Here is a 24,945-nt window from a genome sequence, read left to right on the forward strand (position 1 = left end):
AGGAGAAGATAATGAACACTTAAAATTACAAATATATGTTTTTGACAGACTTTTTACATACAGAAACACAAAGGACACTAACATGCATAAATTCAAAACTTCTAAAAATATCCGTCATTGAACCAGAACCACTTGAGCAGATAAGTCTGTTTAATGGTACCTATAAATGCATGACAAAATGAAAGCCAACTGTTATGGTGCCATTTCTCTAGTAATGCCCATAACCAGCAAGTTCTAACGTTGATTGTGATCCTGCTCTTGGTTTTGCATGTCACCAAAAGTAGACCTGGGAACACTTGTTTTAAATAAGATGTGTAAGGCTGTTTTTGTATTCCCTACACAGTAAGGACAACCTCAGTGTGTGTTATAGCAAGGCAGCTCACCTTCCAAAGCACATTTCTGGGCACTTTTACTGACAGCCAAAAGGGGAAGCAAAGCACTGGCAGCAACTCGCTTCAGCACATCCTGAGAGGATTTTCCTTCATAGCTCTACCAATAAAACAACATTGGTTACCACATAGAAAATTTAGAGGAATTTCCTGCAGGAAATTGCACGTTAAATGTCTGCAAATTTCATTTACACATTTACTTACCGGTTTTCTAGACTGTCCTTCATCACACATAAAATGCATTCAGTACAACATAATAAAATTTAAATCTCAATGAAACTTAGCATCACAGGAACCCTCCCCCCCCAAAACCCGAAATGCCTCAGGTGGAATCTACACATATATAAAAAAAAATCTGAAAATGCTTTAAAAAAAATTAAAGTAAAATACACCGAATTTTACATAATGCTCACCATCGCCATCTAGTGTCACATTGTATATTGTACTTGAAACACACTTAAAACATTTTATTTGCAGCTGTATAGCGGAGTCCTCAGTGTTGTCTGGAATCAGGCACAATTTGATGGCCTTCTTCCAATCCACTGGCCGGGCAGGAGGGTGTCACTGAATCCTTCCCTGCCCCACATTTTCCCCCTGGAATGTATCCACAGCAGCTTCTCTCTTGGCAAGGAATACTCCCCATCTTACAGTCCGCACCAAGTCTGGGGGAAATGGCTGCAGTACCCCTTCTTACCTTTAGTACCCTCTCTCCTTTTATAGGAGCTCATTAACATTCTAACACGTGGACCTTCAGCTGCCCCTTGGCAATATCTGCAAATTAACCCAATACTTCTACAGAAGTGACTGGATTGACAGGTTCTTCCTATTTTAAGTGGCCATCCTTTTTATTCCTGCTGATAACCAGTGAGTGGAAAGGCGATGATGAGTTATCTTTTTGTCATGACACTTATCAAATCTTCAATGTAGATGATTTCAAACTATTGTTCCCCTTCTCTAGATGTGAACCTTAGGCCCTCTTTGGTCTCCTTTGTTCAATATACCTGGCTCTTACATCAGTGCCTGCTTTGATTTTGCTACTCTAACTGCTTTCTCTGAAATTACATGCCTTTTTAAAAAGCAGCATGTGAATCCAGCCACTGCAATAGTGTCACTTGCCCTTTTCAGGAAACTTCTTTTACAGAGACAGAGTTATTACCAAGCTGTCAAAGAGCCTGCCAGCCAGGTAGGCTATATTTTCATTCCACCCTCAAATTCCCCCCTTTGACCTCTGATATCTCTGCCTCAGTGGAGCTGTGGGTAAGTCTGCTCAGATGTCATAGCACAGGCATAGGCAAACTCAGCCCTCCATATGTTTTGGGACTACAACTCCCATCATCCCTGACCACTGGTCCTGTTAGCTAGGGATGATGGGAGTTGTAGTCCCAAAACATATGGGGCGCCAAGTTTGCCTATGCCTGTCATAGCAGATAGGTTAGCCACAGTTCTCTAGCCAACTGGATACTAAGGGGAACTTTAACACCAGATGTGAGTTCCAAGGCACAGAAGCTGAAGAACAACTAGTGATGTTACATGGGTTACATGGTCACATAGCAGGGGAAAACCCCAAGTTTTCCAGGGACACCTTAAAAACATCCAGCATTCAACAGCCAAGATACAAAGGATGCTCAAGGAAAGTGATTCTGTGGCAAAACAGAAAGGCAAGGGTGGTCCTCACAACCTTAGCACTTATCAGCATATAGTCTTGCCTCTTGATTGTTCCTTTATTACTCCTGTCTCTTGCTGTCTCTTACAATGAGATGCTTTATGAAACAGTATAGATTTTATACAATAGATGTTATTTTTAACATTACAAGAACACCTTGCAGCAAACCTCAGGCTCATGTACTCCCCACTCCTTGCAGCTGTGCCATAGGAGCTTTGGAAACTTTCGTTTCTGTTTTAGATTAACCATGGCTTGCTATGTTGTTAAAACCCAGACAAACTATGGTTGATCTTAACAGTGGTTAACTGAAATGAGCCAACTTCTTTTTAAGTAGGTTGGTCTCTATTCATTCTTATTTAAAAATATGTATGGGCTGCTTTTGTATGAGCAGGCTTGTTTCAACGAACCATTTAAGATTAACTACAGTTTGTCCAGTTCAAACAACATACTAAATGGCACTGAAAGACAAAACTGAAAACTTCAATTTTAAATTATGTCCACACCAGGGGTGGGGAAAGCACAAGCCCAAGGCTCATAACACTAAACCACATTTTAGGGCTTGTAAAATGTATGCAGCCAATTTCCCCCCCCCCCCCCATAAACCTGTTATTTTCTTTTAAGTTGTGGGGAGGAAGGGAGGGAATTTGCACAAACCTGGCCCACAAAACAGGATTGTTAGTCCTGTGCAAATTTTAATCCACATACAGAGGAATTGGAATCACTTTGTCCCCATATGGGGTTCACCTGTATGGTTTAAGATTTTCATGGGAGCCCAACATGGGCTTTTCTCTTTCCCTTAAGCTCTTTTCACTCATGTTCCTATTTTCATCTGTGCTTTCCTTTACTACCTTCTGTGATAAATACATACTTCTTCATGAGTTTCACTTTTGAATATGTGTGTGTGTGTTCTTTTTAAAATTATTTTTATTTGCTTTTCTGTTTTATCTTATCCTCAACACATACTGTGTTACAGTCAGACACAGGATAGCAGGAAAAAACAAAAACAAATATACAACATATATATATATATATATATATATATATATATATATATATATATATATATCCTTATGTGAAACTTCTGAAACCCTCCTCCTGTTAGTCTATGGATGAAATTACTGACTATCACAAGCATTTTGTCTGCACAAGCATATCAGCTTGCTATTTGGAACAATTCTGGTATTTTCTCCTGACCCTCCAGAGCCAAAATTGGGGGCATGCGGGTGCACAGGGGGATAATAAGGGGTAAATCTCCTGTTTTATGTATGTAAATATAATAAATATTCTTTAAAAAAAATCATTTTGCTGGATATGCTGTTATTTCGTTATTTTATCACTTAAGAAATGCAAGCAGAGAGAGGAAGCAACACGGCAGAGTGGAAGAATGCAGAGAGGACAGACAAACAATTGAACGTGCACATTTTAATTCACCGAGTGCAAATAGGAAGTAGTGCCTACAGAAAATAAAAAGATGCATTCCCAATAAAATAAACTGGATCCGGACCTGCTGCCTCAAGAACATTGATTCCCATTAAAATAATCTCCTCCTCCAACACAATTAGGATCATCGTTAGACTGAAGATAGCAAACGCTGAATGGGTCATTTAAGAGGAAGTTATTTTAACTTCATTTAAACTGAAGCAGGTCATATTAATGGAAAGAAATTGGAAGAGGAACAGGCTTGAGGCCCTAGCCAGTTGATGAATATAACATCCTAAATAAGATCTGCTTATCTTCTGACTTCTATTTGGTCCTAGACAGTAAAGGTCTGGTAGATTTTTCAGACCTGTACTTGAGCAGAAGTAATATTTTCACCAGAGTCATCATCTACAGAAGAACTCACTGCAAGAATAAAAAGCTCAAAAGAAATGGGTTAGAAGCCCAATCCGCTGGGTAACAGAACTATAGGCATTGACTTGGTAAAAAAGGGAGCTGAGAATAGCAAGGCATGAAGTGCTTCAGTATTTTACTGCTATTCCATGGCTTAAGAGCATGATTTTGATGGCAGTAAATCAAATAAGAAAGAATTTACACAGGGAAATAGAGAAGTAAAATACTTCAGGAATTGTTTCTGCAAAGATATCAATCAGCAGTACGCAAGAGAATATTTTACCAAGGTCTCAAAGAAAAAGAAAAGATGGTGCTTATAGACAGCTATAATACCATTAACAGCACTGTGGCTAAGATGGGATGGGATTATCCTGTATCTGATGCCAAGAGCCTTGAGTCCATAAAGCAATCAAATTTAGAAGACACTGGCTTCAATATTTTGAGACCACTTGAATATTGCAGTTAAGGGAACTAAAGCTAAGGCAAACACACTGCCATGTCTCAGAGCAAAATTTCATTTCAAAGGGGCAAAAAGGGGTGGGATAACAAAGGAGATTTTCAACTTACATTTAATAGGAAAATAAACTTACATTGAAAGCCAAATAATGTTCCTCCACATCCCTAGCTTTAGCAGATATTCTGAGGGCTTGATTCAGACTTAGCCTGAAAACCTACACTTACTGGCAGTATGCTCCACTGAATATTGTGGGGTTTACTCTATGTAAATATAGGACAGTACTGTAATTTATGAAGAACTCAAAAGTCACGTGTTTTAATATAGTATTAAAATGTGCCACAAATATATGGGCAGGTTAGAATTAGAATAGAAAAACCATTTATGGATTCAGTTCTTCTTTTTCACTTATGTTTAATAAGAGAAGTATGCTCAAGAGTGTGTAAAATAGAGGAATTATGTGGTCCCAAACAAAGTTTAGTGAAACTGATATGCATCTCTGGAAGGAGATGCATCTCTAGAGACAGCTGCCACCAACCCCTCTTATTTCTTCCTTTCTTAACAATCCCTCTTATCAGAGCCGGCATCAGCACCTCAAGCAGCTGCCATAACCCCAATGTCTTGGTAGGGCCCACTGCAGATGCCTTCCCTAGCCCCACCCCTTAATTCCCACCCCCCTGGTCCAGCATTATAGTAGCCCCATGTGGTTGGTTCTAAGCCAGCCTTTGAGTTTCCCACAAGCCTTCCTCTGGACATTTTGGGAAACAAACAACAATAACAAAAGCACAGTTAGGCCCTGCTGCTCAATGGTGCCTCAAACACTTCCACAGCTAGGAAAGTCCACAGAGCCCACAGAAAGAAGCATGGGCCCACCAGAGGGTTACCTCAAACCTGGAGCCAGTTCCGCCTCCTCCCATAATCTTATTCACACTATTCTTCTGCCTTTCTTCAAGAGCACCCATAACTCTGACACTTCTTTTCTGCATCACCTTCCCTTCCTTTCAGATTTTCAACTTTTCCAGTCAAATTACTACTTGCTTTATCTTCCCCTACACGTGCTGACACCATGGCAAATATCAATGATACATAAGAACAGGGGTCAACAACCTAAGGCCCATGGGCCAAGCGGCCCATGAGGGTCGTTTAACCAGCCCATGGACCCCCGTGGCCCACTCGGGGACCCCCACGGCCCACTCAGTCGGCTCCCATGCGCCATGCTAAACTGGTGTGGAGCAGAGCAGAGACCGCCTTCCGTGACACTGGCCGGCTTCCCATTGGCTGCAGGAAGCTCCTGCAGCCAATGGGAAGCTGTGTACACCTCCTTCGCACCGGAAATAGCGTTTGCGCATGTGTGCGTGCGCACTCTGGCCCACCGCGGCGTCTGCGGGACCATGAACCGGCCCAAGCCACAAAACCTTTGCTGATCCCTGCATAAAAAGAGCCTGCTGGATCAGGGCAACGGCACATCTAGTTCAGCATCCTGTTTGCAGAGCGGCTAACCAGATGTCTGTGAGAAAGCAGAATGCCTGCACTTACAGCGTCTTTACAATTAGTTCCAATGTCTTTACAATTATAGTTACTTAGGAGCACAGTCCACTGAACCAATAGATGTTACTTCCAAGTAAGCAGGTGCACAACTGGGCTGCAACTTTTTAAGCTACCCTGGAGGCTCTGCTGCATTAGCCTCACAGGCTGAATCTTTTCATAGAGTCCCTTCCCACTGAGAGGGGCAAAAAAACCCCCCACACATTGTTTTGATTAACTTAAAATGAATAAGCCAGCAAAGTATGTGGGATAGATGCCCATGTAACTAGTAAGACTTAAATGCACCACACTGAAATTGGATTATTATAAATTTCTACCTGAATTATTAATTCACAGAGTTTGGCCACAGAATCTCGGCTCCTCTCATCCTCATCTAGAAGGAAAACCACTGTTGGGTGGTGGCAAGCATTCTCTTTACTGTTGAGCTCTCTTTTCCCCTCTTCGGAAAACAAGACAGCAAGGAACTGCAAGCAGGCCACACACAGGTCAGGGTGTCTGGAGGAGAATTGCACACATTCACATATTGTTTCTAAAATACAAAAAAAGAAAAGAAAAAGATAATGTGTTTTATGTTGCAGTATTTACAGAAATAAATATATTTAACTATATATTATGGCACTGGGTTCAAAAAAGCATATGCAAGGCAATGGGTAAGAAAATTGCTTATGGTGGTTGTACATAAAAATATCTGGAGGGCCACTCATGTTCAAGTTACACCTGTCAGTAGTCCTTCCTCTACACAATTATTAAAATATACAGAAGTGCTACCCTCCTATTTCATTTGGTCCTCATGCCACTTTGGGAGAGGGAGGAGAAATGGCACTGGGCCAGTTCATCCCATTATCACCAAGGACTAGAATCACTATAGAAGCACACAAATACCTAGGTTCATCTCTTTATGAGCTGAAAATGAGTTCTGTTGAGCCCCGAACATGGTAGACAAAAACAAATAAGGAAACTTACAAGCATGCAATCAAATACCAGCAAAAGTGGTTCCAACACATTCCTTTGAAAATTTCACATTCTGGTCTTAAGTTATCATTATCTGTGCAGATATCAAGGCACCTGAAAAATAGGTCTTACCGATTACTGGAATCCAATGCTTTGCAAGAGCTGCAGTCACAAATGGCAGAGAGACATGGCCACATTTTCTTAACAGAGTAGTGAGAAGGCTGAATGAGTCTTCCCAAGTTTGGTGAACTGCAGCAGTTATCTCTGGCCCTGCCAATTAAACATACAAATAAAAAAACCCATAGTTCTGATCAGTATAGAAAGTGCCCATATAGAAAGCAAGAAGGGATTACTACTTTCGGACGTTGGCCTTGTTCACATGCAAAGCTAAGCCAAAATATGGTTTAGCATGAATGAGCAAGAGTGCTGTTGTAGTGAGAAAATATCAGTTGCTTCACTCCTGCTGTGTTACTTGAAGCTAAGCCATGATCTGACTTAGCTTTATGTTTGAACCTAGTCTCATGATTTGTCTCACTCCAATATGTGTAGAACATAGCACTTAATTCAAGATTGGAGGGCGATAAGAGGAATAATAGAGAAAGATGGGTATGACTCCATTTGGTCTCAATTTATATCATTTATTTACAATAGTGCAGTAATCTGCTTACCGCCTCAGTCACAGCAGCCACTATAGAGAAATGATCTTAATGCTCTAGACTGAAATATACCCTGTGGATGTGAGTTTAATCTGTAACGCAAAAGATTTCCCATGTCTATTTTGATGCCATGTGGATGACTGAATACAATACTTAGCATCTGTATTTCCTCTGGAAGACAACACTTTATGCTTGGTCATTTTTTTTTTAAAGAATCATTAAAATTTGTAATAAAACAAACAAACAATGAGTGAAAACAAAAAAATTTTTTCCTTCCAGTAGCACCTTAAAGACCAACTAAGTTAGTTCTTGGTATGAGCTTTTGTGTGCATGCACGAAACAATGAGTGGTAAACCAAGAACAAACCATGGTTACAGCTTGCGGTTTGTTTGAAGCAATAACATGAACTTCCCAGGTTAGGAAGTTAGGAAGTCTAACTAAGCCAGACCATGGCTTGGTTCCCTGTAGCAGGGAAGCAGCAAAGCAGCCATATATACAAGCACACTAAGCTGGGAGGAAATCTGGCCTGGGGCAGCCCTTTTTTGCTGTATGACAGTCATGTAAAATCTCTGTTTCCAGGCAATAGGACACAGAGATGATATTGCCACTGCTAGGGTCCATCAGCAAAATATAGAAACAAGATTTCAGGGATCTAAACATCAAAAATAACTCAACTTTGAGATCTACCAAATGACAGATCTCATGTTCAAAGCATTTCAGTAACATACTCCTTATCACACAATTACCTAAGCCATCCTTGCAGCCAATGGAAAGTACCACAAAGGTATGAGCCAAGAGAGGTGTCAATAATGCATCTTGCATCACCAGGCGAGTGTCTACCAGCAAGCAAGACTGTAGCAGTTGGGACAAAGATGAAACAAACTGCAGTAGAAACAAAACCTGTTTGAACAACAACAAAAAGATTTGGCTCAGATACTTGTAGTACGTTTCTGCAGCAATTATTTTTGACAATGAGAAGTTTTTTTAAAAAAAAAAGTTAAATCAATATAAGAGATAAGAAAGTTATAAACTGCATGTGAAATATATGCAAATATTTCAACAGTAAAGATGCAATATTCTTAGTATGCAGTCCCATGACACTCACCTGGAAATAAACACCATTGCATACAGAACAACTTGCTTCCAAATAAAAATGCAAAGGATTACACTGTTAATATCCAACTGAAGACTGTAGCCTGCAATCCCAAGTGCCAAGTATCTGAAATTAAGTCCTACTGAATTTTGTAAACAGTCATGGGGTTGGGTTATTACGACATTTAGCAGAAGGTTGTGTGGTATTTTGGGCCTCTTGTACAGAAAGCATAACCAGAACCACATATTACCACCGCATTTCTATTTCACAGAAAGCATGATGAGAACCAGATATTACTATCTCCTTAGTGACTTTGCAAGTTTACAAGGAAAGGTAGAAACTGAAGGCGTTAATAGGAGTAAAATCCAAATAAGTGTCATTAGTCACTAAGAACAAGAATGGTATTTTAAAGCCAAGGTCCATTCCACATGAGAAGCAACAGTGCCTCTTTAATAATACTGGTACTATTACACACTTGTAATAGTAATTGTCTTCTTGCTTTGGTGATTGATGTGCAGCATAAGGTATCAAGAATCTGATGGCTTACTTCCTGTGGTTTTAGTAAGTGCTGTGCTGAAACCAAAATGTTTCTTCTCCTGTTGAATGAAGTTTTCAGTTTTCTGCCTCTTTCTCTTTTGAATTTCCTAACAACTTTGGTGGGTGGGTGGTTGAGCTGACTTTATTTCTGCAGCTGGGGCTTTACTCTTCCTGTTAAACATCTCTCCAGCCCTAGGCAACCTCAGGTCTGCCCACGCTTCCTGATCCGAAAAAGCCTCATGGGAGATGTTACCTCATGATGGTTTTACTCTAACCTTTAACTGAAACAAGGGGAGCCAGGAAGGCTGGCTACTGAATGCCTGCGATTAGTACACTGATTCCTTTAAAAAGAAAAATACTGTGCTTAAAAAATAAAAATAAACAGTTGTTAGGCACATAGTAGGCACCTTCCTCACCTTCCCATGCTTATAGGAAAGCCTAGCTGAGCATATAATGAGATTTTCAAGAAATCTGGGTACCTAGGAAGGCTGCAAAAGGCAATCCACCAAAGAGATGGCAATTTTCATTGAGACTACAGTATGCAAGGATGGGAGGTTTGACTCTTCGCTTCTCAGTTCTGTTTCCAATGGACAAACAGTCATCCTGGAGCCCATAAGCAAGTAAAGAAAGGAAAGGAGAGAGAGAGAGAGAGAGAGAGAGAGAGAGAGAGAGAGAGAGAGCGCTGCACCCTATGCACCGAGTGTAATCTGCACCATGACCCTCGTTCCATTTGCTCCCGAATACTTGCCCCTTTGAGAGTAGTTTTGTTCCTTTTCACAAAATAGGGCTAGAAAAGGAGAGGCCTGATTCATTATGGGTTCAAGGAAATTGTCCAAAAACCACCATACCCATTTCAGTTCTGTACTATTTTCTTATTTGGCATCTGTTAACTTAAGCACACATACTCAAAGGTTTCTTTCTCAAGGATCTAATGATAAAACAAATTTCAATTGCAGCGCAACAGTTTCAATATATGGCATTTCCCATTTACTTCTGAAAAGCTAGCGGGTAGTCATCGTGTGAAAAAAAAAAGGTGATTAAACTGCAGTTGATGTGGCACATTATTGATCTAGCTCGCACTTTATCTTTCCCTTCATTCACAAAAAGATTCCCATGGAGAAGTGAGATCAAAGGAGCTTTGATGCCACTGCTCACGTTCAGTTGCACCGCATAACCCAGTTACCGGAGTTTTACGACTACAGAGCACCCAGTCAAGGCTCCAAAAGTTCCTGAATAATTGACGGAGATGAGCTTTCACGGCACGTGGTTGTGCAAGCACACCAGCTCTCTCAACTACAGCAAGCAAGCATTCACATGTCTTTTGGCAGTGTGTGGATGTGTGTGAGAAGCTGTTGCTACCCAGGGACACACACCTTTCCATTCTCCATCTACTAGACAAACATGAGGCATTATCACAGTTCAAGATCCCATTCCAGCAAGGAGGACATGGAGCAAAGACAGTGAAAGACAAGTCCTAGGACGACGAGGGTCCTGGAGGACCACATTCAGCTATCGGGCCTGAGATTCCTCACCTTTGTCTTTCATGATTAAACCACCATTGATTTCTTTCTAGCTGAATTTGCTCTGGTAACTGAAACCAACAGCTGCTAATCACGTATTTTTAAACCTCAGTTTTGACCAGAATTGGTGAGCTTTGAACTAGGGTTGTGCTCCAGATTCAGCCACAGCCCCAATCCTGAAATGAATTTGACTAATTCGAGCAGAACTGGGCTTTGGTCAAGTCAGGTCAAAAGAGTCCTGGACTGGGTTGCCCGGAACAATCTGGACCTTACTAGCTCCACCTTCCCAAACCATTTCAGGTCTGGATTTGTGTCAGGTATGCAGAAAAATCTTGAGACTACTGTTCTTCAGAGTTTCTAGCTTCCCAAGTATCCCCCAAAACTTACATTGGTGTCAGAAAGGTGTACAGAATCCGATGTGGCTATGAATTAGACTAAAGGAGGTTTAAAAGGATTGTGTGTTGGAGGAGGGTTGGCCTAAATGCTTTACTAAAAGACACAAAAAACCCAGAAACATGATGTCAAAAGGAGAGAAAAAAATAATGGGGAAGGAAAAGAAAGCAAGGGTTCAAACAGCTGCTCCTTCACTGGCCAATAAGATGGTACCATGTTGGTCTCCCCCTTGACCGTCTTCCTGAGAGGCAAGGGTTAGAGCCTCCCAGAGGAATTCGGTCTTCTTCCTGCTGGCTAAGGCCAGAGGATGTTTCCTTTTGACTCTGTAGGCCCAGGGTGACTGGCAGAAGGAAGCCAAACCTGGAAACGACTGCTGCTTCTCCACTGCAGCAGAGAAGTGGTCTGTCTGAGCCACAACACTTGTCCTATGGCTATCTCTTGCTTGTTACCTTCCAGATGTTTTAGAATATTGCTCCCATTAGCTACAGTCAGCATGACCAATGGTCAGGTCTGATGGGAGTTGTAATCCAAAACATCTGGAGGTCACCAGGTTGGGGAAGGGCTCGTTAAGAGTAAAGTAGCATTCAAGGAGAGAAGCTGGGAGATTAAAAGGGGGAAATATTTTTTCCACTTCGCCCTGCCCCCTTCTGCAACCCACCCCCACATACATGTACAACCACTATACAAAATGAAAAATGCTGTGGGTTTGCATTTTAACACTCCCACCAACACCTTTTATTTTTGACAGTGAGTTGTACGTAACTCTCTTACTCAATTATAATTGTTTTCCCTTAAGCAAAAACACATTTTTCTCAAACAAAAAGAAGCAGCACCTTTCATGGGGTTCACTGAATCAATAAAATGGAAGGTTATTAAGGATGCAACCCTACAACTCACTGACTTGGAAAAAAAACCGCTCCACTCAACTCAACAGCCTTAACTTCAGAGTTGATCTGTATTTTTAAAGCACATTTAGGGTGTAAACCTGTGCCTTTCAGTAATTAAAACATGTGCTGCATCCTACCCATGCACTTCAAGAGAATGAAATAGAAAATAAATATGTATGCCACCAACCTGAATTTTTGTGTAGTCCATATGAAAAGGCTGAGGAAGAGGCGCTTTCATTTCCAAGATACATCTCTCTATCAAGCTGGAATTTACTAGACTACCATGAAACAAAGACAACTGTGTTAAGGACACAGGCATTAACTTAACATTTTGACACGATGTGGAACTGTAACCTAGACCATAATACCCTTCATATGCTTTTGGACATCAGCTCCCATCATCCTGTGCCCAGCATGGCCAATGACAGGGGGTGATGAAATATGTAGTCTTTAACATCTGGAGGGCACTACATTGGCTACCCCTGGCATGTCTGAAGAATGTGTGAGACAACAGATACTTCAAAGACAGTAATTCCCACCCTCAACACTTTGCCCTCCCTCATATGTTACCTGGGCTCCTTGCCTTGCAAAAGCCTAGTGCACCTCCTTCCCTCCACTATAGAAAGGACAATGTAAGTGTCCATGTTAGCATGATAGGCTGGACATGCAAAGAAAAGCAATTTCTCTCCCTCCAGAAACAAACAAAAAATTGGGGGGGTGAGGTGGAGAAGACAGGACAAGTCACACAAACAGGATGTCTAAGTCAGGGATGGAAAAGTGCAGCCCTCCAGATGATGAAGGCTGCAACTTGCAGGAGCCACAGCTAACACGGCCATTTATGATGGATGAGGGGACTTGTCCACAGGTTTCACACTCCGGCTTGAAGTGATTCAATGTTCAGCTGGAGGCTGCAGTTCACATTATGCCATCTGCTGAAGGGAGGAGAGCACAGGACTTCTACCCACTAGTGAAAGTCTTAGGTAAGACATGACTGGGAGATAAAATAGCCCAAAATGACAGACTTTAGACTTTTTCTCTTTCCAGAAAAAAGCAGATGGAAGTAGGGAAAGTGGTGTGGGGTTTTTGATCAGGAGCGTGAGGCAGGAAGAGACCATTAAATCAGTCCAAGTCCCAAACAAAACTGGTACCCTGCCTTCATCACAGCTCGTGATCATTCCCCAACCCAGTTAACCCTTCCTTAACCCGCGGAAATCTGGTAGTCTCCCATAAAAGTTTGTTTCAGTGATGTTTTGAAAGGTTCAGCCGGCCATCTTGATTCAAAATGGCATCCAGTTGTGTCCAAACTGACGAAAGCCTGTATGTGCACCTGAGGAAATGTCCACATACATAGTGAACATTCTAGAAGATGTGGTAGGTTTAGCAGCTGCAGCAGCCTATTTAAAAGTCTAATTTCAGCTAAGATCCTAATGATTCCACCTCTCATAGTCCTCACTCAAATGATGTTGACTCACAAAAGGCTGTCCTATGCTTATTACAGAGAAGGGAAGTGCAATACACTGCAGTCAGCTGTGGGATGTTGTTTCCTTGGAGACAAACTGTAAGTTGCTACAGTTCAGCCAGGATGATAAAAATAGCAATACTCCTAGCATAAAGGCTTTAGGTCTTCTCACAAATCTGTGCTCAATGGTAGATTTGAACTGGGGACTTCAGAGCTATCAGCTCTTGGCATCTGTCGCTATGTTATTAGCAGACTAAGCAACTAAGGTTTCTCTTGTCCCTCTTGAATAATGATGCTAATAGGGTATAAATAAATCACAAGCACATTTCCCATACAACACTTGTTTCACTGCCTATAAACACCTTAAGGATTTATACCAATGTATCTGCCAGTGCTTCCAAAGTACACTCTTTTGCAGGTGTTCCAGTTAGCATGACTTGTCTATGCTTGTAGCATGCAATCCAAGGACTTCATCGTCCACCGTAATAAAAAGACAAGTTACCGCTTTGCTCAAAAGTCCAAGTAAAGTAAAAGTAGCTGAACTATAAAGAGATTTCAAATCTGCTCTACTTTCTGCAAAATGCTGTGGTTCTCCTGGTTCGATTTTAAAAGGATAACTTTGAATTCTCAGAATACTCAGCGGCTGGATCGATATCTGTAACAAAGGCTTTGGGTAGTGCTTGTCCCATTCAGTCTCTCGTCTGTGACCTCAATAGCTATTGATCTCTTACCTACTGAGAGCAGTTAGTGTCTGTGCTTGCTGAAGAGCAACGCCGGTGTCTTTGGGAGTGACAATCAGCAGGTTGTCCAGCAAGCCGCACACCGCTGACAGGAGAGGGGGGGTGACCACCGCACACTGATTGGGTCTGATGGTAGACTGCGGGGAGTCATGCGGACTTGAAGACACCATCGTCGTTGTTTCACTCTGACCTACAACACACAATTTAGAGAAAGAACAAAAGAAGCAGGTAGTGCTGCTACTTGGGGATGGATTTACATAAAACAAGGCGGTATATGTCTCATCGGACACGAGTTGAGGAACCGAGCAGGAGAAAAGGCAGAGCTCAGTGGCAGAGCATCTGCCTCGCATGCAGAAGGTCCGAGGTTCAATCCTCATCATGTCTATGTAGGGCTGAGAGAGAACCCTGCCTGAAAACCCTGGAGAGCTGCTGCGAGTCAGTGCACACAGTACTGAGCTAGATGACTCAGTGGGTTTGACTTGGTATAAGGCAGCTTCCTATGTTCCCATCAGTTTCATTTGAAATCATAGAAATGGAAATTATAGAACTGTGGAGTTGGAAGGGACCCTGAGGGTCATCAAGTCCAACCCCCTGCAGTGCAAGAATATGCAGCTGTCCCATATGGGGGTCAAACCTGCAACCTTGGCATCATCAGCACTATGCTCTAACCAACTGAACTATAACACATCATATGTGAAACGTCACACAAGAACTGTTGATGTGCTATTGAACTGCATGCCTCTCCTTTGGGATGAATACAGTGGTGCCCCGCAAGACGAATGCCTCGTAAGACGAAAAACTCACTAGATGAAAGAGTTTTTCATTCTTCGATGTGCTTCGCAAGACGAATTTCCCTATGGTCTTGCTTCGCAAGACGAAAACGTCTTGCAAGTTTGTTTCCTTTTTCGTAAAACCGTTAATACCCAGGGTGCATTGCTTGAAGAGGTGCAGTTGCGACTTGACTTCGAGGAGCAACTCATAGCACGCGGTGTGGTAGCCTTTTTTGAGGTTTTTGAAGACTTTGCTGATTTTTGAAGATTTTCCAAAACTTCTTTTGCAGCCATTTGGTAAGTTAAACTTTTAAAACTTTTTTTTGGGGGGGGTTGGATTTTGGGTTAGGGTGTTTGGAATTCAAGGACTTGGTGTTGGGAAGGGGTTTGCAAGAACCTGGAAGCTTGTGTGGTTTTTTTTTTTTTTTGAATTTTTATGATTTTTTTGTGACCATTGGGCCATGTTGTGGTTTTTTTTAAAAAAATCTGGGTTTGAATTTCTATGTGGTGGCTGGCTGGGGGAACAGTTGAGGAGGGGTTTGCAAGAATCTGGGAGCTTGTGTGGGTTTTTTTGAATTTTTATGATTTTTTGTGACCACTGGGCCATGTTGTTGTTTTTTAAAAATTTCTGGATTTGAATTTCTGTGTGGTGGCTGGCTGGGGGAACAGTTGAGGAGGGGTTTGCAAGAATCTGGGAGCTTGTGTGGGTTTTTTCTGCATTTTTATGATTTTCTGTGACCATTGGGCCACTCTGCTATTGTTTAAAAAAAATTCTGGATTCGAATTTCTGTGTGGTGGCTGGCTGGGGGAACAGTTGGGGAGGGGTTTGCAAGAATCTGGGAGCTTGTGTGGGGTTTTTTTTTTAATTTTTATGATTTTCTGTGACCATTGGACCACTCTGCTATTGTTTAAAAAAAATTCTGGATTTGAATTTCTGTGCGGTGGCTGGCTGGGGGAACAGTTGGGGAGGGGTTTGCAACAGTTGGGGAGGGGTTTGCAATTTCTGTGTGGTGGGTGGGTGCTGGGGGAACAGTTGAGGTTTTTGAAGACTTTGGTGATTTTTGAAGCTTTTCCAAAACTTCTTTTGCAGCCATTTGAGGTTTTAGAAGACTGCTGATTTTTGAAGATTTTCCAAAACTTCTTTTGCAGCCATTTGGTAAGTTAAACTTTAAAAACTTTTTTGGGGGTTTTTGGATTTTGGGTTGGGGTGTTTGGAATTCAAGGACTTGGTTCTGGGTTTGAATTTCTGTGTGGTGGGTGGCTGGGTGCTTTTGAATTTTTTGGATGTGAAGCACTGATTATTATTTTTTTCTGAGTTTGCGGAGGTAGGAGCTGTGCTGCCATGGGACCCAAGAAGACTGCTGCTGCAGAGGCCGGCGAGAGGAAGAAGGAGAAGGTGACGCTGGAAATGAAGAAGGAGATCATCCGGAAGCACGACGGTGGAATGCGTGTGACAGACTTCGCCAGGGAGTACGGGAGGAATCCATCGACCATCGGGACCATCCTGAAGATGAGGGAGAAGATCCTTGTGACTGATGCAGCCAAGGGAGTCACCAGGATCGTGAAGAACCGCCCAGCTGTTCTGGAGGAGGTCGAGAAGTTGCTGCTCATCTGGTTAGAAGAGAATCAGCGTACAGGGGACACAGTGACTGAGGCCGTCATTTGTGAGAAGGCCAAGGCCTTGCACGCAGACCTCGTCCGGGAACAGCCAGGAACCTCAGGCGAGCCAGAAGTCTTCAAGGCAAGCAGAGGTTGGTTTGACCAGTTCAAGGCAAGATCTGGAATCCACAGCGTGGTCAGGCATGGAGAGACTGCCAGTTCTGATGTTCCTACGGCTGAAGACTTTGCAGCGGAGTTCCTGGAGGCTACGGAGGCTACGGAGGGCTACGTTCCACAGCAGGTCTTCAACTGCGACGAGACCGGGCTGTTTTGGAAGAGGATGCCCAAAAGGTCTTTCATCACACAGGAGGAGGCCAAATTTCCTGGCCACAAGCCCATGAAGGAGCGTCTGACCCTGCTCTTCTGTGCCAACGCAAGCGGCGACCTGAAGATCAAGCCCCTGCTGGTGTACCACTCGGAGAACCCACAGGCCTTCAAGAAACACAAGGTCGACAAGGAGCAGCTGAGTGTCATGTGGCGATCCAACAGCAAGGCTTGGGTCACATGTGTGCTGTTTGTGGACTGGGTCAATCTTGCTTTTGGCCCTGCTGTCAAACAGTACCTGCTGACAACGACCTGCCGCTGAAGGCTTTGCTTCTGATGGACAATGCTCCTGCTCATCCTAAAGGCCTTGAGGAGGACTTGTTGGAGGAGTTCAGCTTCATCAGCATCATGTTCCTGCCGCCTAACACCACGCCACTGCTCCAGCCGATGGATCAGCAGGTCATTGCCAATTTCAAAAAACTCTACACCAAGAAGCTTTTCAGGCGATGCTTTGAGGTGACTGATTGCACCACCATCACCCTGTGGGAATTCTGGAAGGACCACTTCGACATCGTCACCTGCATGAAGATGCTTACCACGGCCTGGAAGGGGATCAGCCAGAGAAATTTGAATTGCGCTTGGCGCAGCCTGTGGCCGGACTGTGTGGCACCAAGTGACTCTGATGCACCAGAGTCAACAGTGGTGCAGGACATTGTTGCCTTGGGGAGGACCATGGGCCTGGAGGTCAAAGAGGAGGACGTCAGCAAGCTGGTGGAGGAGCACGACCACGAGCTGACCATCCAGGAGCTGGTCGAACTGCAGGCAGAGGCTGCGCAGGAGCAGGCTTCGCTGGAAGAGGAGGAAGCAACTGAGGAACGGCTGTCCTCCAAAGAACTGAGGGACATTTGCATGAAGTGGAAGGATGTGCAGGCTTTTGCACAGCGGCACCACCCTGACAAGCACGTGGTACATGACCTTGCGAACACTTTTGATACGAGGGTCATGTCGCCTTTCAGGGAGGTGCTGAAAAGGCGGATGAAGCAGCAGACCATGGACAGGTTCTTCAGCAAGAAGCAAAGAGTGGAAGAGGAACCTTCTTCAAGTGGTCCCCCAGAGTCTTAGAAAATGTACTGTTCACTTTGTTGATTTTTAAATGTTTTTCTGTCATGTTTAGAAACTTAATTTATTGTTCCTTCAATTTTTGAAATGCTCTTTACAGTATGTGTGACTTTAAAGAGCAGTTAATAAACTCTTGTTGTACCAAATTTGGCTTTGTTTGGACTTTTTTTGACCATAGGAACGCATTAATTGATTTTCAATGCATTCCTATGGGATTTCGTGCTTCGCAAGACGAAAAATTCGCTAGACGAAAAAACTCGCAGAACGAATTAATTTCGTCTTGCGAGGCACCACTGTATGAGCAGTCCAGCTTAGATGTCACAGGAGTGGAGAGGACAGGGTCCTTGGCAACGAAGACTTTCCAAGATATGGGTGGGACGCAGTACAGTTTATAGCAGAGGTTCCCAATTTAAGGTCTTCAAGCTTCATTCAAGTGGTCCGCAGCATGTCCGCATCAAATAGTCACAGTGGTTTTAAACTGTATTTTTATTGCTTCCTTTATTTCTTACATTGTATTTTATTGCATTGCAATTTGAATTCTATGGCATGCAAATTGCCGTACAATAAAATACAATATGTAAGAAACAGAAAAAGCAATAAAAATACAATTAAAAATCATATAGCGTCTAGCACAGCACAATTGCTATAGACAGAAAAATTGTTAAGTGGTCCACCAAGGCCTTCAGCAATTTTTAAGTGGTCCATGGGGGGGATGGGGAAATTGGGGAATCACTTGGTTTAGAGCTCTTCAAAATTAAACTGTGCAATCTTGAGATATTTGAAGGAAGACCTGTGCATTCAGCTATTACCTTATCATCGTCTCCACAGCTTGAACACTGTGAGACTTGCAAAAGTGTGCAACAACATGGGGCTGAGTGAAAGTTACTGTTAGGTAAAAGGTAAAGGTAAAGGATCCCTGGACGGTTCAGTCCAGTCAAAGGCGACTATGGGGTTGCGGCACTCATCTCGCTTTCAGACCACGAACAGCTTTCCGGGTGATGTGGCCAGCATGACTAAACCACGTCTGGTGCAACAGAACACCGTGACGGAAACCAGAGCGCACGGAAACGCCATTTACCTTACTGCCGGAGCGGTACCTATTTATCTTCTTGCACTGGCATGGTTTAGAACTGCTAGGTTGGCAGGAGCTGGGACAGGGCAACAGGAGCTCACCCATCACGGCGATTCGAACCGCCAACCTTCTGCTTAGCAAACCCAAGAGGCTCAGTGGTTTAGACCACAGCGCCACCCATGTTCCTGTTAGGACCTGTTAGGTTACTGTTAGGAACGGGGTGGCAGGAAAGAGCCCCTGGCATGCATGCAAATAGCACTCTGCATCAGGACCATGGTTAGTGATTTGTTCCAAATGAATCATTTTCATTACATCCGCTTACCTTGCGCCATGAGCCGATTAAGTGGCACGTCGCAAATTCTAGCTATAGGTGGTGAGGTGGGCAGCTGCAGTTCCACAGCACAGCCTGGAGATGGCGATGAGGAAATGATCTAGGAAGCAGAACCAATAATTACATTGCCTCCTGTTAACAAATGTCCATATATATTCACAGAATCATTGAGTTGGACAGGACCATGAGGGTCAGATACTACAACCTCCTGCAATGCAGGAATCTCTTGCCCAACATGGGGATCATACTCACAACCCTGAGATTGAGAGTCTCATGCTTCTACTAATGGGCAACTTTCATTTGCTGGAATCCAAAGAGCACCATGTGTGAACAGAAGGAATTGATGTAGGGGGGGGAGGGGGGAGGGAAGAACAAACCCAATTGTGTTCACTGATCTCCGAAATGCAGCCTAAATTTAAAGCAATTACCTCTATCACTTCAATGGTTAGGTATATAAAAATAGCTGGCTCTGCCCAGCTTGTGCTGTTAGTAATTTACATAATTAAAAACAGAAGGATGGGATACAATAAACTGGATTTTTAAGGCATTTTTAGTGAAAAGGACTTACTCCCAGAAAACATCACAGAGATACAGAGTTCTTTATTCCTAAATTGTGCTACTTGGATGTTTTGGATTTTTAGAGTTCAAGGGAAACAAGGTCTTAAGATACATAAAAAATCAATAATAATTTCAGCTAGTTATAAAAATAAGTCTTGTTAGCTTCTTGCACCAGCTAAGCCTTTTCCAATAATGCCTTGCCAGTGGGACAGAGGCTGAACATAGAAATTTTCCAGTATCTAAACCAGAACACTCACAATGCACATGCAAATTCTTCGCACCACTGGTGAATAAGAATTGCCTCCAGACGAGCAGGTGAAAATGGGGTTTTTTTTGGGGGGGGGAGCCCTTGATATGTCATATATGACATAGTAGCCTGTCTATGGAAGATCAAGCTGTTTGTGGACCTTTTTTTTTTTTTTTTTTACAAGGCAGCAACACAGTTAGCCCATTTTCAGAGTGAACTATTTTTCAGGATGAAAGGGCCTTCCTCACATACCCTTCCTCACAGAATTACTGACAGTCATAGAAGTAACAGTAAGTCATGCAATACTTCTATTATTACCTGGTAAAATAAATAAGATTAGAAACCGAAAAGGAAACGTGAGGAGGGGTTATGTGATGAAGTGCAGGTAACTTGCATCTTATGTGAGGTTCATGTTTCCGGCCATCACATGCATCAACAAAACCGCATAAATCCACAACGATCCCCAGAACAGCCCTCGCCTCCCAAGATCTGGCTGTTAAGTCCTCCAAGCTTGCTTACTGGGGGTCTTAGGAAGCACATAGCTTCGCTTCTTCTCCTTCCTTCAGCCTTCCTTAATCTTTTGCCAGCTGCTGAGGCCTCTCCTCCACCAACTCCTGCTGCACTTTCTGTTCTCCCCCTGCAAACTTTTCTCTCTTTTTAAAGAACCTCTCTTTCCAAATTACCCCAACTGCCCCACTTTCTGGGTTTTCCTGTTCTCTTTCTATTTAGAAAACCCAACTCAAAGGGAGCTGTTATACCCTCCAGCTTGCTTACAGTACCGGATCTCTTAAAAGGTCTCTCTGTGTGTGCTGAGTGTCCTTGCTGCTGCTCAGCTGCTTCCTGTAGCTGCTGCTGCTGCCACTCTCTCACCCTGAACAGAGGAGCCCAGTCCAGCCCCACAGAAAAGCAGAGAAGGAAGGTTGTAGGGAGAGGGGGCCTAGCTGCACCCAGACCACCCACCAGCCCTTCTTTTGGCCCACCCCACCTAATTTCTGTTTTATTAATTGTTCCCAGCCAAGGAGACAAGGCTGTGGTTGTGTAAGTGAAATAAGCAACAGAAACGTGTTACCTGGAAAATGGGACCTCTGTTTTTCCAACAATCCAATTAAACAGTATTGAACTCCCCTTAGAGTGGTAACTTGTCATTTTAGAACTCACCACAGTGTCAGAGGTTGACTGCGAACTTGGAGATTGACTTTGAGTAGATACAACTCTCCAGAGAGAAAGTGAATCGTCAAAATCTGGAGGGGGCGGGTAAGAAGAGAGAAAAAGGCGGCCTTTTAAAACACCTTGTATCAGTGGTTCTCCAAGGGTGTGATGCACCACACTGGTATGGCAGGAGAGGATGGCAAGTGTGGCAAGGACAATCAAAGAAACATTTAAATATTTCAGTGTAGTATAGTTATCTATCTACCTATCTGTCTATGTATATATACACAGAGAATATAGAAGGCTATATTTTCAAAATCAAGCTCTGCTATGAGTTGTTTCTTTTTGTTTTCTGATGAATTTCTTATCAATTAAAAAATCAAAACGGCACAAGCAATTTTTTATTCTGAAAGTGTGGCCCCGAGAAAGAAGTTCAAGAACCACTATATTATATGCTCACCTCTTGCTTTCCTGGTGAATCCATTAGCAAAGAAAAATGACAAAAATCCCTTTGTTTTTTTAAGAACAAAAGGGAAGAATCTCTCAAACATTCCACAAACTGCAAAACACAGATATTTTGCTGTAGAACAGGGCAGACAGAAGCCATTAGACAACATAGAACTATGCTTCAGAGGGGGGGGGGAGAGGATGAATACATATAGCATAAATCTATGTTGAAACTACATTGATTAGAGTGATTTTGCAAATTCTCTGTTCCATTTATTAATCAATATGACTAAGAAGTGTGACAAGTAAGCTGATGGGTTCCAGTTTGATCTTATGAAGTGATCAGGTTCTGGAGCCAGAGGAAAGAACTAATCAATCAGTAACTGAGAATTGTCGAGTCCTTCTTCCCACTGCTTGCCTCCGCCAAGCTGCAATAAACTGTCCTGATTTTTGTTCACATCCAATTTTTGTGTTATGTTTCACAGCCATAAGGGCTAGAAATAGGCTTCCACATTTTTTGCTCACCATGGCAACTGTGCCCTCGACCAGCCTTCTTTTCAGCCTTAAAGCTTTAGAAAATGAGCAGAGATTATTCTGGCCGTTGCACAACGAACCTTGCTTCCTCGCCAGCTCTGAGAGGAAGAAAGGTTGGAAGTGGTATCTGGAGCACCTCGGCCACAGAATGGCCACTCTGGCAACTCTTCACCCACTTCCTAGTAAGAAAGATGGTAGGGAGTTCCTTGGGCAGTGATGCTAAAGTACCTGGAATTCCCTGGCTGCAAATCTGTCAAATCAAGTCCAACCAATGCCAATTTTGTGGCTTGGCTAGCCAAAAATGGCTGACCCGTAGCTATAAAAACTTGTTGCTTGTTTTTAACAACAGAAATAAAATAAAATAATAAAATAAAATAAAAATTGACTGCAAGGCATTCCACATTGGAATTCAATATTTTTCCTTCTAACTACTGGGGATGGGGGGAATTGAAGGGCAACCCATAAATAAATTTCAAGGAAGCACTGCTTTCTAATCTAGCTTCTTCCTCTCAGCTTTCCCCAATGCTTCAAAATCTTACGTGCTGAAGCTCAACCGTGAATCAGGCATCATAAATCCTCACATAAATTCATCCTATGGGCCTTATTAAGGAATCAACACCCCCACTATTCTTTACAAGCATACGTCCCTGATATATTGATTTATGCAACAGCTCACTACTTCCCATCCCACCACAGTGGAAAGAAAGCTGTTTTTCAAACTGAGCAAAGCAGCAAAGCCAGAAGGTTCACGCTGCTGTTGCCCCACGTGGCATAGCAAGAAAACCAGGGTCACCACCAAGTGGGCCCTCCACAGGGAGTTGCAGCCAGTCTGGTTCTCTGAAGAGCGTATCTGTAGGATACATATGTTTCCAAGCACCCACTTCGCTGCATTAGCATTTTCTATGTTTCAGCACATGAACTTCAAAACTGTACCTATGAAGCAGACTTCATTCCCTATGGAGTGTTGGCAACGCTTTCTATGATCTGGAAGTAGCCTGTTTCGTTATCCCCAATATGGAATTATTCACAGTGCATCACTAAGACAACCGCTTAGAAACAGAAAAGTGAAATGCTTGCACATAGTCGTAACAACCCACGTACTGCCTTTTACAAATTCTTACCATTGTACTGGAGATTCATCCTTCTTGATGTTCTAATTAGATTTCTGTTTTCTTTTTACATTTCTCCTATAGCCCATTATTTATCCTTCACTAAGGAAGGAATGGGCTATCTCTAATATGCTTCTTCCACCTCCGACTATGAACACATTTAAAAACCTCATAATTGCTTCTCGGATACTGAACCAGATGATGTGGTATTATATTTTCAAGAGACTGGCTGACTATTTTAACTTTGAGACACAAAAGGATAATACTTTTAGAAGACTCGCACAGAACAAAACAAAAAAATCACAAGGAGAAAATGTATTGAGAACACATAGAACCGCAACCGAAATTTAAACCAAATGAATTCTTTGAAGTGTCACTTACCATTTATGCTACTCTTTTCGGCTGCCTGGCTGCTTCCCAAGGAACAATGCAGATCAAATGTATAGCGACCTAAGTAGCACTGTTTCACCATCTCATTCAAATGCTCGTAGAAGCGACAATGATATAACAGAGCCTGCAAGGCGGTTTTTCCAGTGAGAGATAGACCAGATTCTTCATCATGTACACAAGGTCCCTGGAGGAAGGGGGTAACATATATAAAAATATATAGTCATTAAAAAGACCCTCATAACATTGGTTCCCAACCAATGAGAATGAACACCTCTTCCGTCAGAGCAGGAAATAGCAAGGGTTGATGCCATGAATCCATGAAAATGCAGGAAAGCATATCCACAGAATTCATCTCTGAGAATCTCAGCTTCATTTTAAACAACAAAATTGCTGCCAACTTATGCCAGGAGAATTGGGACTCGGAGAAGCTGCTGAACAGGGTTTCAACTGGTCAGAGGTAGGACATTGCTTGTCGTTCTTACTCATGAAAGATTTGCGCATAATACTAACGTCTGGGAGAAATCACGCAAATCCTGATAATTTATACAGTTTGCATAATTCTCTCCCGACACTCCTACCTTCACACCTGATCATTTGTGGGGCTGAACGCAGTGCAGGGTAAGAAAGAACTTCAATACTGGTTTGAGATGAAATGTAATCAGAATAAATAATAAGTTTTATAACTCTGTGAAGTTCTTTTTAAGTAAACTTGCATTACAAGATGGGAATCTACATGCAGAAGATGTCAGTAATGTGCATTCATTGACTCAAGCATGACAACTACCTACTCAGGGAATTCTGCTGACTTCTAAGCGTGATGACATTGAGTCAAAGTTTTTATATTCGGCCCCATTGATGCCAATTTACAATTTCTATGCCAAGCATTTCACAGCCACAGGGGTGTGCTAAAACCCACTGGAGTCAGTCACACCTTATAATCTGTGTGTGCAGTGACTTCAGTCACCTTGAAAGTACATAACATCTTGTGATCTGATGACTTGGGATTACATGTGCTGATTTATTGACTGCAGAAAGGATTTCAATTTCAAAAGCAGGGAAGCTAAGAATCTACTGAACTGTGATAACAGAAAAAAATAACTGCTGGGATGGTAAAGCAGTGAACATTTTAATCTCCTTATCTTGTGTACTATTTGGTATACCACTAAATAACACCATATA

General features: G+C 42.6%; 1 protein-coding gene across 3 annotated transcripts in view; it reads right to left on the reverse strand.

Moving 5' to 3' along the window:
• Nucleotides 1-24,945, reverse strand: part of RTTN (rotatin) — a 94,859-nt gene that overhangs the window by 19,829 nt on the left and 50,085 nt on the right. For 2 of the 3 annotated variants that reach the window (XM_053396623.1, XM_053396620.1), the window contains exons 33-41: nucleotides 23,758-23,950; nucleotides 21,296-21,378; nucleotides 19,324-19,432; nucleotides 14,109-14,307; nucleotides 12,106-12,196; nucleotides 8,235-8,388; nucleotides 6,965-7,102; nucleotides 6,199-6,410; nucleotides 384-489 (exon numbers count right to left, since the gene is read on the reverse strand). In XM_053396623.1, the coding sequence (XP_053252598.1) occupies nucleotides 384-489; nucleotides 6,199-6,410; nucleotides 6,965-7,102; nucleotides 8,235-8,388; nucleotides 12,106-12,196; nucleotides 14,109-14,307; nucleotides 19,324-19,432; nucleotides 21,296-21,378; nucleotides 23,758-23,950 (1,285 nt within the window). The remainder of the gene's footprint in view (nucleotides 1-383; nucleotides 490-6,198; nucleotides 6,411-6,964; nucleotides 7,103-8,234; nucleotides 8,389-12,105; nucleotides 12,197-14,108; nucleotides 14,308-19,323; nucleotides 19,433-21,295; nucleotides 21,379-23,757; nucleotides 23,951-24,945) is intronic. The other variant, XM_053396621.1, reaches the window with a different exon arrangement.

This window comes from Podarcis raffonei, chromosome 7 (assembly GCF_027172205.1).
Source record: "Podarcis raffonei isolate rPodRaf1 chromosome 7, rPodRaf1.pri, whole genome shotgun sequence".
Classification (NCBI taxonomy): Eukaryota; Metazoa; Chordata; class Lepidosauria; order Squamata; family Lacertidae; genus Podarcis; species Podarcis raffonei.